General features: G+C 35.9%; 1 protein-coding gene across 10 annotated transcripts in view; it reads right to left on the minus strand.

Annotated features, from left to right (window-relative positions):
* Positions 1 to 14557, minus strand: part of STXBP5 (syntaxin binding protein 5) — a 114435-nt gene that overhangs the window by 70048 nt on the left and 29830 nt on the right. For all 10 annotated transcript variants that reach the window (XM_074862901.1, XM_074862900.1, XM_074862902.1 and 7 more), the window contains exons 3-5: positions 13291 to 13372; positions 12350 to 12450; positions 686 to 820 (exon numbers count right to left, since the gene is read on the minus strand). In XM_074862901.1, coding sequence (XP_074719002.1) covers positions 686 to 820; positions 12350 to 12450; positions 13291 to 13372 — 318 coding nt within the window. The remainder of the gene's footprint in view (positions 1 to 685; positions 821 to 12349; positions 12451 to 13290; positions 13373 to 14557) is intronic.

A 14557-nucleotide genomic window follows, 5' to 3' on the forward strand; every position in this document is an offset into this window, starting at 1 on the left:
CCTTTGGCAAGTGCTGGACTTCATGTATGTTTTGAAGATAGACATAACATTCCAGAACAAAATAACAGCACTGGAATAGCAGCACACAAGTATGTTTTCACCCACAAAACACTACTTGCATACACAAATTTATTATTAAAGAAGGAGGAACAATGACAATAGCTGTAAAATATACTTTGCTCTCAGAACAGGCTTATTTAAATTTACATTTTCAGCCACTAATTTTATACTTAGCATGCATCAGCCCTCTTACAATGCATCTTTTTATACTTTGGGCTTTAACCCTGGAACTGTAGAAGTAACATGCCTGCCCAAGTACCAGCCACATCATGTTTTAACATATTTTTCTAGTTCTTTGTCATCACAGATAATGATTTTTATGTCTATTTTTATATTGTCTATTTTGCTTATTTTTATGTCTATTCCTGGCACTATGATAAAATAGTGTTACAGGCAGGAACATATATATTAACATTAACACTTCACATTTATGAGAATAAAAAGTGACTATTTATGTACTAGGACTGTTTACGTGATTATTTATGTACTTTGATCGTGTATTTGGTGTAGTGGAACTAATATGGAGGCCACTCTAGGTAACAATGACATTTCTGCAACTGATGTGAATAACATCTAGGACACTTCTGTTCCCTCCCCTCCAAAGACAATACTTGATTAAACTCACAGTTCAATGGCTTTATTCCACATGATGACATAGCCTGAGAGTGTAAATGATTCCACATTGACAATGTGAATGTTTCCTCTTTCGGTGCCCACATATAGCCATTTACTTTGGAAAGGCAGATGACAAAATGTTATCCTGAAAGAGAAAGTGACCAAAAAAGGAATTAAAGTCTTTTAGATATCCTACACTTCGAGGTCTACATTGTCAAAAGGTAGAAGGAAACAGGCAAACAGGAAAAAATAAGACAAGTTACAGGTAGAGAAAAGTAGCAAAGCCAGTGCATGGCAAAAGAAAGAAAACAATGTAAAAACTTAAACAAATAATAGAAACTAAGGTATTCTAAAACTATTAGTCATTCAGATAAAAATCACACAGCCACCTTTGAAAATTATCATACTGAATGTATATGCTTAAGATTGCTGTCATTTTAAACTTAAAATACAATTCTCCTATGTTATAATCTATAAATCTCCCTTTGAAATATATCTAATTACAAGAACAAAGGATTTTTAGAAGTTAGTTTATGCAGATTAAGCAGGCTTCAAGTGAGGAAACAAAAGCAGAAAATAAAGCCTAAGAAATGTAAGTTTACATGTAACTCAAAGTATCCTCTAAAGAACAACCTAAAACCAATCCTAAACAATTATAAAAGTAATTTTAAAAGTAGTTTAAATTTGGGGCTATTATTTTCCTTAAACTGCGTTTTAATTTTGTCTTACACTCTTCTCTTCTGCTAGAAGGAAGTACCTGAACAGAACCCAAATGCTAATGACTGTTTGTACCAGCAGAGAACTCTTCTTTGACCATAGCTCCAGCACAAATATTATTTGAAAACATGGTTATTTCTGCCCTCTTGGTTCCTGCCCGTTTTTCTTCAAGACTGGTAATGAAATAATGTCTGTAGGAACTAAAGCTTCTAAAGTACCTGATTCTTCTATACAACAGAAATACTAACTTGAAATTAGAGTCTAGAAACTGTCTGGAAACTGTAAACTCTAAACCATTTTAACCTGACATGGTCCACGACTGAAAGAAATTGCCAAACTACTTGGACTATCAAACTTGGGGTTTCAGAAATGTTTGAGTGATAAGGTATAATAATTATTCAATGGAAATTTGTTCTGTCAGCTCTAATCCTTAGCTTTACAGATTGCTTTGTTCTTGTTTCCTCCCAGTGCACTCCCTTCTTGCCAAATCCATGCATCACTTCACAAGTCCATTAATAATTATTTATGCAAAGAACAGCTTTCGATCCTTTGCTTTAGATGCTGTATACACACACTTCAGCAAATGCTAACAGCAGCAATGAAAAAAATGGTAACGGCTGAAAAGATGTTAATTTGTATTACAGGTTTCAAAAAGAAAGTCTTCTGTAGTAATACCACCTCGATCAAAAGTGTACCACTTTTTATACCACTAATTTCCTTCCAGTTAGGAAATGTAGTTTGCTCAAACAAATCTTTCATTTTCTAACTTACTTGATTTCTTGTGCTTGAACATTTAAACCAAAAGGCTACACTAACTTTTTTCATTGATGCTTCACAGAAAAAGGACTATATACGAGATTTAAAATGCTCTTCCAACTCATTGAACTTAGAGGTTGTAACATTTTTAAATGTTTTAAAAAGCACAGTAATCTGCAAACACCACAGGTTAAAGACTTACGTTTCCCCAGTGTCCTTGAAACAAATATTTTATTGGAAGCTAAATCACATACATCTGTACATGCACTTCCTTGGCACGCCCCAAAACCTTACTGCCCAGTAATACAGCTCTCCCACTACAAGCAGGCCATGGGGAAGGGGAAAGAGATGCAGCATGAAAACATAAAACCCTCAGCACTCTGCAACACTACAGCTTCTTTTTGTGCCAGGACTCCACATGCCAGAAGTAGCTGGCAGCTCGATCAGTTGTATCTAAAAATGTGGCCTAGCAGCCAGAAATAATATTTCAGGAGCAGAGTCATGGGCCTATCTGTCTTGATCTGTGAGTTAATATTGTCAATTACAGTTGTCCAATACTTTCATTCTAAAAACCAATGTATTTTCTATCATTTAAAGGTGAGCAAAAATATTAAGTTGAGGCTACAACTTTGATTGCTATAGCAACACTTAAAGAAGTGTCCAACTCCTCAATACTCTTGATACTCTTATTGAATATGCAGCCATATTCCATTTACTGTCTCCTCTGTGCAAGTGAGATTTTGTCATGAGTTAGCAAGCAATGAAATGGTTCCACACCAGGAGTAAATTAGAATTGAACTTCACAAAATGTTTACAAACTGTAAGGCAGGAGGTTGAAGAGACTTCAAAAATTGTTAAATAGAGGCACATATAAAATAGGGTTCTTAACCTTATCCTTCAAAGTGTGCTTTCACCAGTCTTCTACAATCAGAAAAAAAAACCCTTGTATGATTTCTATATAACCTAAAAATATTCATAGAGCTTTTATGTTTCACAGAACAACTGATGACAAGTTAAATCCAAAAGGAATTTGTCATGCTGATCCTCCTATAATGAAAGAATTGCCATTTCACCTTGAATGTGGTATATATTACTCTATTTGCAAATATAATTATTGGCTATTTCTTTATTTTCTTAATAGAAAAAGTATGTCTTCCAACTTTCAGAAATTCAGTTATATTTGTCTAAAGTGATTAATTTCAGATAACTGCATTTATTTTAGCAACTTACAGAATAACGTTTCCAACATGTACTGAGCTTCTCATGTACTGAGCTTCTCTCTCTTCACTGATGAAGGATTCACTTCAACTATGTAGATTTAAACAACATTGGAAATGTTACAGCCTTCTTAAAAACTAAAATTCAGTGATGCTCTGACCATCTGAAGGACCAGCGATGACATACTAGCATGTCAACATACAGGCTACATTTGGTGGCCTCACTTGCTCTGTTGAAAATTGGACTGAGGATTAAAGGGATTCAAATTTGTTTTGGAGGATGGAAACAAAAGGCCAGTCTTCTTGGTGGTGAAGCAATACTTCCTTATTTAACACTTGGCCAAGGACAGCATATATTTTTTTTCTGAAAAATGCAGATTTTTCTTTCAGAAACCTATCTTTATGCCACCACAAGATTAGAATAATATACTCCATCCATAATATATTTTAAGACCTACAGAAGTGGTCATTTCTACAACTCAAGCATTCTTCTCCCTCTGTCCCTACCCACAAATGGATATGTACATAAATGTGGAAGATACAATCAAATGTTGGGAACAGATCGAAAAGACTACAGATTCAACTCAACAGTTTTTTGCCAGTCTTTCTTGCACACAAACCCCAACTGCCTGAAAACAATGTATCAGTCAAAAGCAGAGTACCATACTCTTCTTCTTCTGTATCAAGCCATTCTGCCCAAAATACTAGAACAGAAGCATCTGTAAAAAATAGACCAGTTTTTTTGCATCTAAAGAGACAGCCTAGCGACTGTCTGAGCCAGGCATCACAGAAAGCAGGCTTTTGCAGGCAGCTCTTTCATGGCATAACAGATTCCTCACGTTATCTCCAAGGAAATTTCAGCTACCTCAGTAAGTATAGTACATTTTGTGAAGCAGATTGAACCTTTAACATAATGCAAGTATTGTGCACAGCACTTCATTCCAAATATTTTACTTCCCAATACCTGTGCAAAGAAAAAAATTCCTTTATAGAAAAAAGCAATGCTTTTTCTTTTTAATCTGAAATCTACAGTATGATTTTAATATATGCTAACATCACTGCTAAAATGAGGTACTGTTATGCAACCCCAAAACAGTCAGGGTAGTTCTAAACTCTACTGTAGCTGTACTTTTCCCTAAGCACAAAATCTTCCTCCTCACTGTATACATATTTGCAAAGCCACTCCTTATCCTGTCACCCCCTTCCAAAAAAAAAAAACCCACCCCACAAGAAACTTCTTTCCTGTCAAACGAATTTGTTAAGAGTTGAACCAATAGTTCATGAAAACAAAACTATATACAGAAAACCCAGCAGTACACTAGCAGTGAAAAACACTGATAAAAGAAGAACCCTCACAAATTATTTCTTGTTCTTATTGTACTTAAAACATAATTTGTGCTGTTGCTTATACGAAAGTATTAACAGTGACAGGAGAGTCTTTAAGAATCCTTTCAGCAGGTTTACAAACAGCTTCCTTCAACTGCAGACCATGTGTCTTTTCTGATAATCTGTCAAAGTTGATTAAGAAAAAAAACTTAATTGTGGTTGTTTCACAATGTATATCAAAGTAGTTATTACAGCAAGTGATAGTACTCCCTAGAGGAATTTAATTACAGAAATATCAAAGAATATAATTTATTAAATATGTAAGTCAAAGAATTAAGCTTTTAAGGGAGATATTAAGTAAAAATGACAGGCTGTTATCTTGAGTGTATTATTATGAGAACAGAAATCCTAAATTAATCTTTACCTTTCCTTAGTCTACTGCATTATGAAGTATTATACATTCTTCAGAATTTTCCACTGCTTCAACAAAGCATAGTGACAAATACTTTGATGAATGACAAACACTGATAACAGGTTTTATTTTTAAGTCAGTAAACCTGTTTCTAGAACCTCAGCCTATCATCATAGGTCTGCAGTTACTGTAATTACACTAGCTGCTCAGACCAGTACTGTATTCACAGAATAAAAAATTCCTAAAAAGTGTTAAGCTACCACAGTTGTATTCTGCATACCTCTATCTTCAACCTTTCATGCATGAGATAGCCACCATGTAAAATTCAGAAGCTGAAAAGTTTAATTCTTATGTTAGCCTAGACTCCATGTCCATGGTCTCTTGTCAAGTCTTCAATGGGCATAAAACATCAAGAACCAATGTCAGAATGACATACTGATGGAAACAAGCAGTGGCTATGATTTTGCCAGACTGCTGTAAGGGATCTACTTCCAGATCTGGTAACTGCAATAAGCTTAAAATACCTACCCTGTATGAAAAAGGCCTGAGGGGGCAGAAGGCACCTGCAGAGGAAGAATTCCTCTTCAACATCCCAAAATTGTCCCCCACAAAAGACCATGTGGATAAATGCAGTATATCATAGAAACTGGACCAGTTACTTCAATTCCATTTATATCCCATAACGGCACTCCAAATGTGTTCACTTGAAGGGCTGCCTCTAAAGGCAGCTGAGAAGTACCTATGTTCAGTATCCAAGTTGTGGTGTACACTAGTGGTGTCAAGATGGAGTAATGGGGAAGGCAAGAGCCAAGAACAGAAATAAAATTGTCACCACTGATGTGATCAACACTAGGGACATTTAGATCCTTCTCCAGAAAAAGACTCAACTTCAGAGGGTTTTTTAGGTTGCTGCAAGTATTTGCATTTTAAGATACAGTGTTCCCAATATATTTCACAGCTTACATGTTCCTTCCTTTATGGAGTCACATTTCACCTCCCTGTTTTAAGATGGCTTTTCAAGTTTCAGTTGTACTTCACTCAGAAGGGGTCTCTGCGTTTTTATTTAAACATTAACAGAAAAGGGATGTTTCACTGCTTGTAACGCTGACAAAAGACCAATGCACACATGCCTTGAGGCAACTGATTTGAAAACTTAAGATAATTTTTCAATACTGAAGGAATTCACACCACCACTGCACTGTTGGTGTATCTGACATGACTCAAAAAGTAACCAGACCTCTGGCATCAGAAGACACTTGGGTCACTTGCAGTTCAGGCTAAACATTTCATCTGGGAAGTCACACTACAACTTAAAAAAATGGCCATGTCAGAGATGCAGCTTTCCCATGGGAGACAGAAGAATTATGCCCACGACTGACAGAGAAAAGTCTGTCAGACAGGCAGGATTTAAAGACTAGAGGTCGAATTCAGACCAGGAACATGGCAGATGGCCATTATGTGCCTCATACCACTGTGAAAGTCAGTCTGCAAGGAACACAGCTAACAGGACAATAGAGACAGTTTTTTTAAAACTTTTTCGTAGCAACCTGAAATGTCAGTGTAATAGGACGCAGCACTTCGGTTCTGCCTCAGTGCTAAAGGCAGTAGAAGGCAACTGATGCAAGTGCAGTTCCATTAACCGCACTGACACATGGGACTCTACATGCATGCACAGCCTCAAGAAAATGTTTTTCAAAGGAATTTGATCTTGAATGAAAGAGACACTCACATCTGCAGCAAATCCAAACGGTCAAAAAGTTAATTTTCTCCTGCTAACTTCTTGAAACAAGATAAAACTCCTAATTATATTATCTAGTGGATCACCACTGAGTAACATTAAGCCCACCAGGTAAAAGAAGGCTTTATATGACACCATCATGGCAAGCAGACTCAGTGATCATTTCCTTTCACTCTCAAGAAGAAAGCCAGTTTAAAAAATGTAAACAACTTAATTATGCATGAACTTAGTTTTGTTGCACATTAGACTTCTACTTGGTATATATCATTGACTTTGCAAGACTTCAAATATTTAACTTCTCAAGTACTGTTTGGACACGTATCTATAATCCTTCTGTTAGTTATGCTATAATCCTACTCCAAAACACATATGGCAAAAGGAAAAAAGCCAGCCCTCAAAGGCTGGAAGTGAAACAGTGATATTGATAAACAGAAAGGGTAAGAAAAAAAACACTACCAAAAACCCACAAACAATGTCTATCAACACCTGCTCTCACAGGCAAGAAAACCTGTATGTCCTTCTGCTATCCACAAAGTGGCAGAATTGGTCAGTTCATAAATTCAGTGAGGTAGAAGGAAAAAAATTCTCTCAACTACTGTCTGCTAAAACATGGTCTAGGTACAAAGTTACAGTATCTAACAAGATAAGGTGCGTGTAATTTATTGTAAGTTTTGTTTATTAATAACTAGTAAATACAAGTGGGATTTTTCACTCACTGTAGACAGTTTGTGTTTTAAACACAATGCTAAAATTGCCGTTTACAGCAGGATACACAACCAGCTATACTTAAAAGCATAATTTTATAACTCTAAATTGTGCAGTTTCATGCTGAGGAAAACTATTTAAATCCCACAGCACAAAAGTTGACATATTAAAAATTTAACTGCTATCAAGGCACGCAGTGATCCATATGCAAAGCACTCACACAATAAACAGTTCTATTTTTATGCTATGATTCTGGTTCTTGTCTCTATGCCAAGTCACAAAGCAAGTAATCTATTTACTATTTCTTCTGGCATTAGAACAGGTAATCTCAGCTCAGGAAGAATGCAGATCTTGGATGTCTGAACAAATTTTTCATACTTGTACGTAAAGCTGATTGATCTGTAGTTTGGTTTGTGGCAAATGAGACTCAAATTTGTCATCACACCATTAGTTTTTTGCTTTTTCTTTTTTAACCTAGTTAGTCTGTCACTTCACCCTCTCTTAAATGCGTTCTGTGAAAGTTCCTGGCTTATTAGTGATGTGTGTTTGACCTTTCACACCTTAGATCAGCACAAAGTTTAATAGTACCTGCATGGCAAGAAAACTAATGCCAGCTGGGCATCTCTCTCACAACACGCTTTCAATATTTACTCTAATAAGAAGTGCTAACTATGCTTATTTCTGAGTTAATCTAGCCTAACATTAACATTTGTTACTAAGTCAAAACAAATTTGACATGAAGCTTGCATTACCTGTGAACACACAAATTTATTCTGTGTAGGATATTTATACAGGTATGTAGATGACAAAGAAACTACATTGTAATTCACTGAAGAAATCTTAAAAGAAGTACAAACCCTAGGATTCTAAAGAAGTTCACACACTGAATTGTGTGAATTCTGCAAAGAGGTACTACTTATACACTTTTAACTTGCATGGCAAGTCACATAAGCAACACCCCTCATGTAAGCATCATTATGCCTTTTTCTCCTGGCCCCTACACACTGCTTTCCAGTCAAGGAACAGTGGCCAAGCTTAGTATGACATTGGTTTAATATCTTCTAACTTTTGTTTAGTAACTAGAACATGAAGCAGCTGCAAAACCCACACAAATACAACAGGAACAAAAGGCTAGAAAACTTGCAAAACTAGCCTGTTTTGCACTGTGCTTCTGACATCTGCCAGTAATTTCAACTAGCAGATTTGTTATACATCAAAAACTTCATCAGTCACCAGTTCAGAAGACTTGCCTCAAATTACTAACCATCACTGGTATAAAAGGCAGTCAAGAGCAATTAATTTATTAAATGTCCAGTTTCTCATTTAAAGATTCAACAGAAAGCAGCATCTTTAAAAGACTCTTGGCCACTGCTTTTGAAGAAATGTTTTGCTCAAATCTAAAAAGCTCTGAGTTACCCAATGAAGACATTTTCCACAGCTTAGAACAGTCTGTAATAGGCATAGAATTATTTTTAAAAGAAAAAGCAACTCTTTCTCATCTCTCCCTGTTCCTAAAATTCATGAGTAAAAAAGCAAGAATTCACAATACTTTCCAGTCATATACTAGAGACTGCATTCTGAATTAGTTTACACTTACAATTTAATACTCTAATTCAATGTTCAGGTAAGTATACAAAATACTTAACACATGATATATGCATTTATAAACAAGCTATGTCTGGTTTTTATTCCTTATTTGAAAGATGTTCAAAACAGGCCTGAAAGGAAGCTAGCCGAAACAGATTACCAACAGGAGAAACAAATATGAAATCTAGAAATTGCATTGTTAAACATTGGGCAGTAATCCTTCCATATGGTTAAAACCAGGGAATTAGCCAGAGCTGGTAAAAGGCTATGCCAGTAGAATACAGAACTCGTTAACAATATGCCAGTAGAATACAGAACTCGTTAACAAGTCATAGCCTTATTTTTTTTATTATCTTTTTTTAAACATAGTTCAAGAATAGTTTTCAAGACTAGAATATCCTTCAATCTGGGCAGCCAACTCCTACAAACAACCTTCCACTTCACACAAATCCTTACACATTAAACTCTGGCTTGGAAACAAAACCTGAATAATAATTGGCCTGTGACATGTTGAGCTTAAACAGGAAACAAATATTGCTTTTCTGCAATGGGAGTATCTGGAAGTGTGTTGACAATCAGGTATATAATTTTAAACCTTAGCATCTACAGAGTCCTAGAGCAAATACTGATGTAACTGGAATAGCTGCTTCAGTCATAAAGTAAGATTTGACTTCAATTCCCCTCCAAGGACATTTTTTCCAGTTTGTTAACTTATTTATTCTTTTACCCAAATTAATTTCCAAGATACTGAAATTCCCTACACAAGCTGGTAAATTAAAGTATCATTAGAGAAGATATAGCTACAAGGCTCTGTTGTAGTATTTAATATTTTAAATAATTCCTGTTTGAGATGTTAGTTATCCTTACAAGCAAATCTTAATCCCACAACATAAATTATTTCAGGTTTTATTAATTAGGTATCTAACAACTGGGTACTTGTGAATTGAGAAGATCCAGTTTTATTCGTGAACACTCTTCTCAATAAGCTTAGCAGTTAACACATATCATAAAGCTGACCTAAGCAAAGCCCATTTACTTCAAATTCACATATCAAACCTATTGGGTATAATTAATTACTGAGAACTCTCAGTGTTATAAAGGCAGCTATTTAGAATTATACAGCAGTGAATTTATGCAATTCTTTAAAGTTCAAAATCAAAATCATTCCCTAGTAATGAGATTACACTGTATTTTATAAAGCTTTATTTTACAAACTCGTCCAAAGAAAACAGAGTATTTGAAAACAGTTACCAGTCATCCAAGATGACTTAATAAGTGGCTATGACAGCATATGGTTCTGGGATCTTAAGTGTTCTGGCTATTTCTATATGCTATTATAAGAGATACTTTGAGATTAAAAGTACTACCAGAAGAATAAGCCCTTGTCTCAAAGTATCCTTCGCAGCTCTTAGTAACTATGGTGCTCTTATTTTAGCAAGGCACAGGTTTTCCTCGAAAAATCAGTACTCTGTCCAAAATTAATAATAAATAAAACCACTAAAGTGACATGAGTGATCTAGACTCCTTTCCACGTAAGAGTTCACAGTTCAACTCTACGACAAGCTTTGCTAGTGACAATGCCACATTTACAGGAAAAGGATGGTTTAAAACTTTCACTCCGTTTAACCAAAGGTATCCATACATCTAAAACTCTAAACCAGCTTCCAGCAAATTTGCACACAATCAGAATCACCTTCTCAGGTATCTATTTTAAAGCATTAGTTAGAAGCCAATGTCCAAGTGGGCTTTCAGGCTGCAAATCCAAATTTTGTACTGATACGTACGTAAGTGCTACAGGTAAGAGAAAAGCCATTTAAGAAAGAAGGGGGAAGGGAGAGGGAGAAACTTTGGTTTGGATACACCACCGCATCTCCTATAGTTGGACAATCCTCATTAAACTAGAAGTTGTGAATTGCATTTCTCTCCATTTGACTTTTATGCTGCATAAAGGAACACTGCCACTCCTCTGGAGCAAAGAATTTTTCTCTCTCAACAGAGCTGTTTCGTGCATAACAGTTTCGAATCACAGAATGGCATGGGTCTGAAGGGGCCTTTAAAGATCATCTAGTCCAACACACCTGCTATGGGACACCTTCCACTAGACCAGGTTGCTCAAAGCTCCATCCAACCTGGTCTTGAACACTTCCAGGGAGGGGGCACCCACAGCCTCTCTGAACAACCTGTTCCAGTGTTTTACCACCCTCACAGTAAAGAATTTCTTCCTTATATCTAGCCTAAATCTACCCTCGTTCAGTTTAAAACCATTACCCCTCGCCCTATCCCTACAGGCCCTAGTATAAAGTTTATGCATAGTGATCACAGAAATAACCTCAAAAGGGACTTGGAATCACTTAGTCCTCTATCTCAAAACAACCCAGTAATCTGCATTTATGTTATTCCTGGCAATTTTTTTTATAACCTGCTCTTTAAAACAAGGTTACTCCATAACCCACCCAACAGTCTGTTTAGCACTTTGTATGACATTACATTAGAAGGTTTTACATAAATATTTAACTTACATCTTACTATTGCTACCCATTGCTTAAAGCTTATTACTTCCTGCCGTATTCAGAGGTTCAAGTCACAGATTATTCTGTGTTCTTGCTAGTAGTATCCTTTGAGGCCCCCAAGCAGTTCATCTCTGAAGCACACTGCTCAAAAGTAGACATAGCCTTCCAGCTGAGACTTTACCCATACTGGAAAGGAGGGCTACTTTGCAAAAGGCAAGGACTACTTGTTATTAAAAGACACACTTTTTTTTTCAGAAATTTAATCAACTCATTTTTAGAAATTTTAGAGGAGCTCTAACACTGCAGAATTTCAATTTGTCATCAAGAGGAGAAAAACTTCCAATTAAAACATTGAATTAGTTTTGATGTTGTCTTGTTGGTGCACACACATACACACACACTTTCTCCTGTTCCAAAATTCCTTTGGAGACATACGCTGAAAGTCTTCTATCCCTCCACATTTTAAAGATAAGAAAATTGATGTTCAGCAATGCAATATGCAAAGTGATAGAAAAGTCATCTCAGTTTAGGTCACTAGTGTATCTACTCAAGTCCTTTGGGCCCTAACTGCCTGCAACTCAAACTCAATGTAAATCCATTTTCAATTATTTAACAAGTTATGAATTGGACTGCATTAATAAATCTCATCTTACAATAGTGCATGGTGTGATGGTAAGGTGCAAAGCAATAATAAACCAATCCCTACCGTTCTCGGTTAAATTTGAGTGAATGAAGTATAGCAGGTCTCTTCTGACGTAAGTTCCACAGGTGTAAGGTATCATCAGCCAAGGCACTCACAAGAGCTCCCTATGAGAAAGAAAAAATTTTAGTCAACTTATTTTCATAACCCTAGTAACAGTATATCATCATAGTAGAAATATTACATATTTCTACCAGAATGAAAAAGTATTTATAAGCATGCATATCAACACCATAGCACAGATAAGTTTTAAGTAGTAGAAATGAGATAACTGATGTGATCACATGTCATGCAGCTCACTCACATTTAGTTCAGTGCTATACTGAGGTGCAATGGGGAAGAAGCTTTTTCCAGCATGTGCACATCAGTTCCCTCATGTCCACCTCTGTAGAGGAATTAAGCAAAACACAACTGCTCATATCTATGTGCTGACAAAGTCAGTGAGGTTTGACTTCACCATTCCTCTGAACTAGAAGTCCCTCTACAAGTCTGATCCCAGCTAGCTCTAGAACAGCACTGCTGTCAGTTCTCAGCTGCTGCACCCCTAGAAAAAACACACTTGAAATTACTGAGGGATCATTGCTCAGCTCATGTTTAAAACAGTAACTCCATCAAAATAAACTACTGAAACTGTTAGTACTATTGAAAAAACACACTTTACTACTTCAAGAGATAACTTGCAATGTTCACTGACATGAATAAATATTTCTAGCAAAAAAGTTTTTGCTTATAGCAAGAGTACTCTAGAGACAAAGATATTTTCAGCAGTTAGTCAAGCATTTTCTTAAATTAAAAAAGTTAATTTATTTATAATTGTTATTACCATTTGCCATTCATGCTAAGAGTCACTTGTGTTAGCTGATTTTGATGCTTGGTTAATGAGAAATTGAAGAAAACACACTCTGTATCTTCTCTGAATTATGGAACGTGTACATCATTTTACTAACCTCATTAATCAGGAACTGAAGCTGGATTACTGCAGCTCCACTGTCATGTTGGCAGTAGCATTCAACTCCTGGCCGACCAAAGCTGGAATTGGTACCATTAAGGAATAATTGTTCTATGTAACATAGGAAGAAAAAACTAAACACCATAACGTTGTCACTATCACTAGTGCCACATTCAAACAGGTTAACATCCTGCTTCTAGCTAGTGCACGCAACATTTAACCACACAGAGCTGACTGATCACAGAAAAAAGAATTCTTAAACAACACAAAGTAACACAAAGAAGTTAAAAGGCTCACCTCCTTTATCCGCACAGAATATGAAAATTATGTATAAATACTTAGTTATTTAAGGGATTCTTCATCAATGAGAGCATAACAGAATGATGAAGCAGTTATTTTAGTGGTGTTAAATGTCAGGACTAGTATAAAAGGAAGTTAATCTAAATAAGCATCATAATCAAGTGATCACATTTTTCAAGTGTTAAAGAAGCTTTCTCTCCTTTTTAAACATTACTTACAGATGAAAGAAGAGTGGAATAATGCAAGGCATGTTGAAAAAAAAAAATCTGCTGTGACAGAGATAAAAAGCTAAGTAGCCAAAATACGGAGGAGTCAATGGGAAATTATGTACAATGTAGATTTCCAGGATCTCTGTATCAAGACCTCCTGGATTCACACCAACTATAAGGTAACAAATCTTATTCATTTTCCCTCTCATGCATAAATCAGTCCTATACTTCCATAATGAATATCAAACAGAAGCAGCAGCAACACAGATTCTTTCAATTCTCCATACTTGATTCATTTATCAGTTGCAAAGATTCTGTATTTCAAATGTGGTTATCCCCTTCCTTCTGATAAGAAATTAAGGAAATTCTCCAACCTCTAGGAGGCAGCAGGAATAACACAAGTCCAGATGAATCATGCAAAGCAGTTAAGTATTTCATCATTATAGTATGCCCATGGTTTCTGGAGTATAATTTATCGAAGAGCTGAACACTTCTTGTTTTAAACAGGTACCCTAGTATTTGGAAGAAAGGAAATCATTCCAAAGATGTATGCAAAACAGGGAATTTGTTCCCTCAGCATACACTAGAAATAAAACAGTACAATTCTTATCCATTCTTCAAGTTTTCCATTTACTGAGAAATTGTTGATCAAACTCAAAGACTCTTAAAAAATATATATATTGACACTAGAGACAGTTGAAAGGCTGAAGAGACTATTAGGTTGCATGCAAATCGAAACTCAAACATATCTGCTCA

Source organism: Strix uralensis, chromosome 3, assembly GCF_047716275.1.
Source record: "Strix uralensis isolate ZFMK-TIS-50842 chromosome 3, bStrUra1, whole genome shotgun sequence".
NCBI classification, from domain to species: Eukaryota; Metazoa; Chordata; class Aves; order Strigiformes; family Strigidae; genus Strix; species Strix uralensis.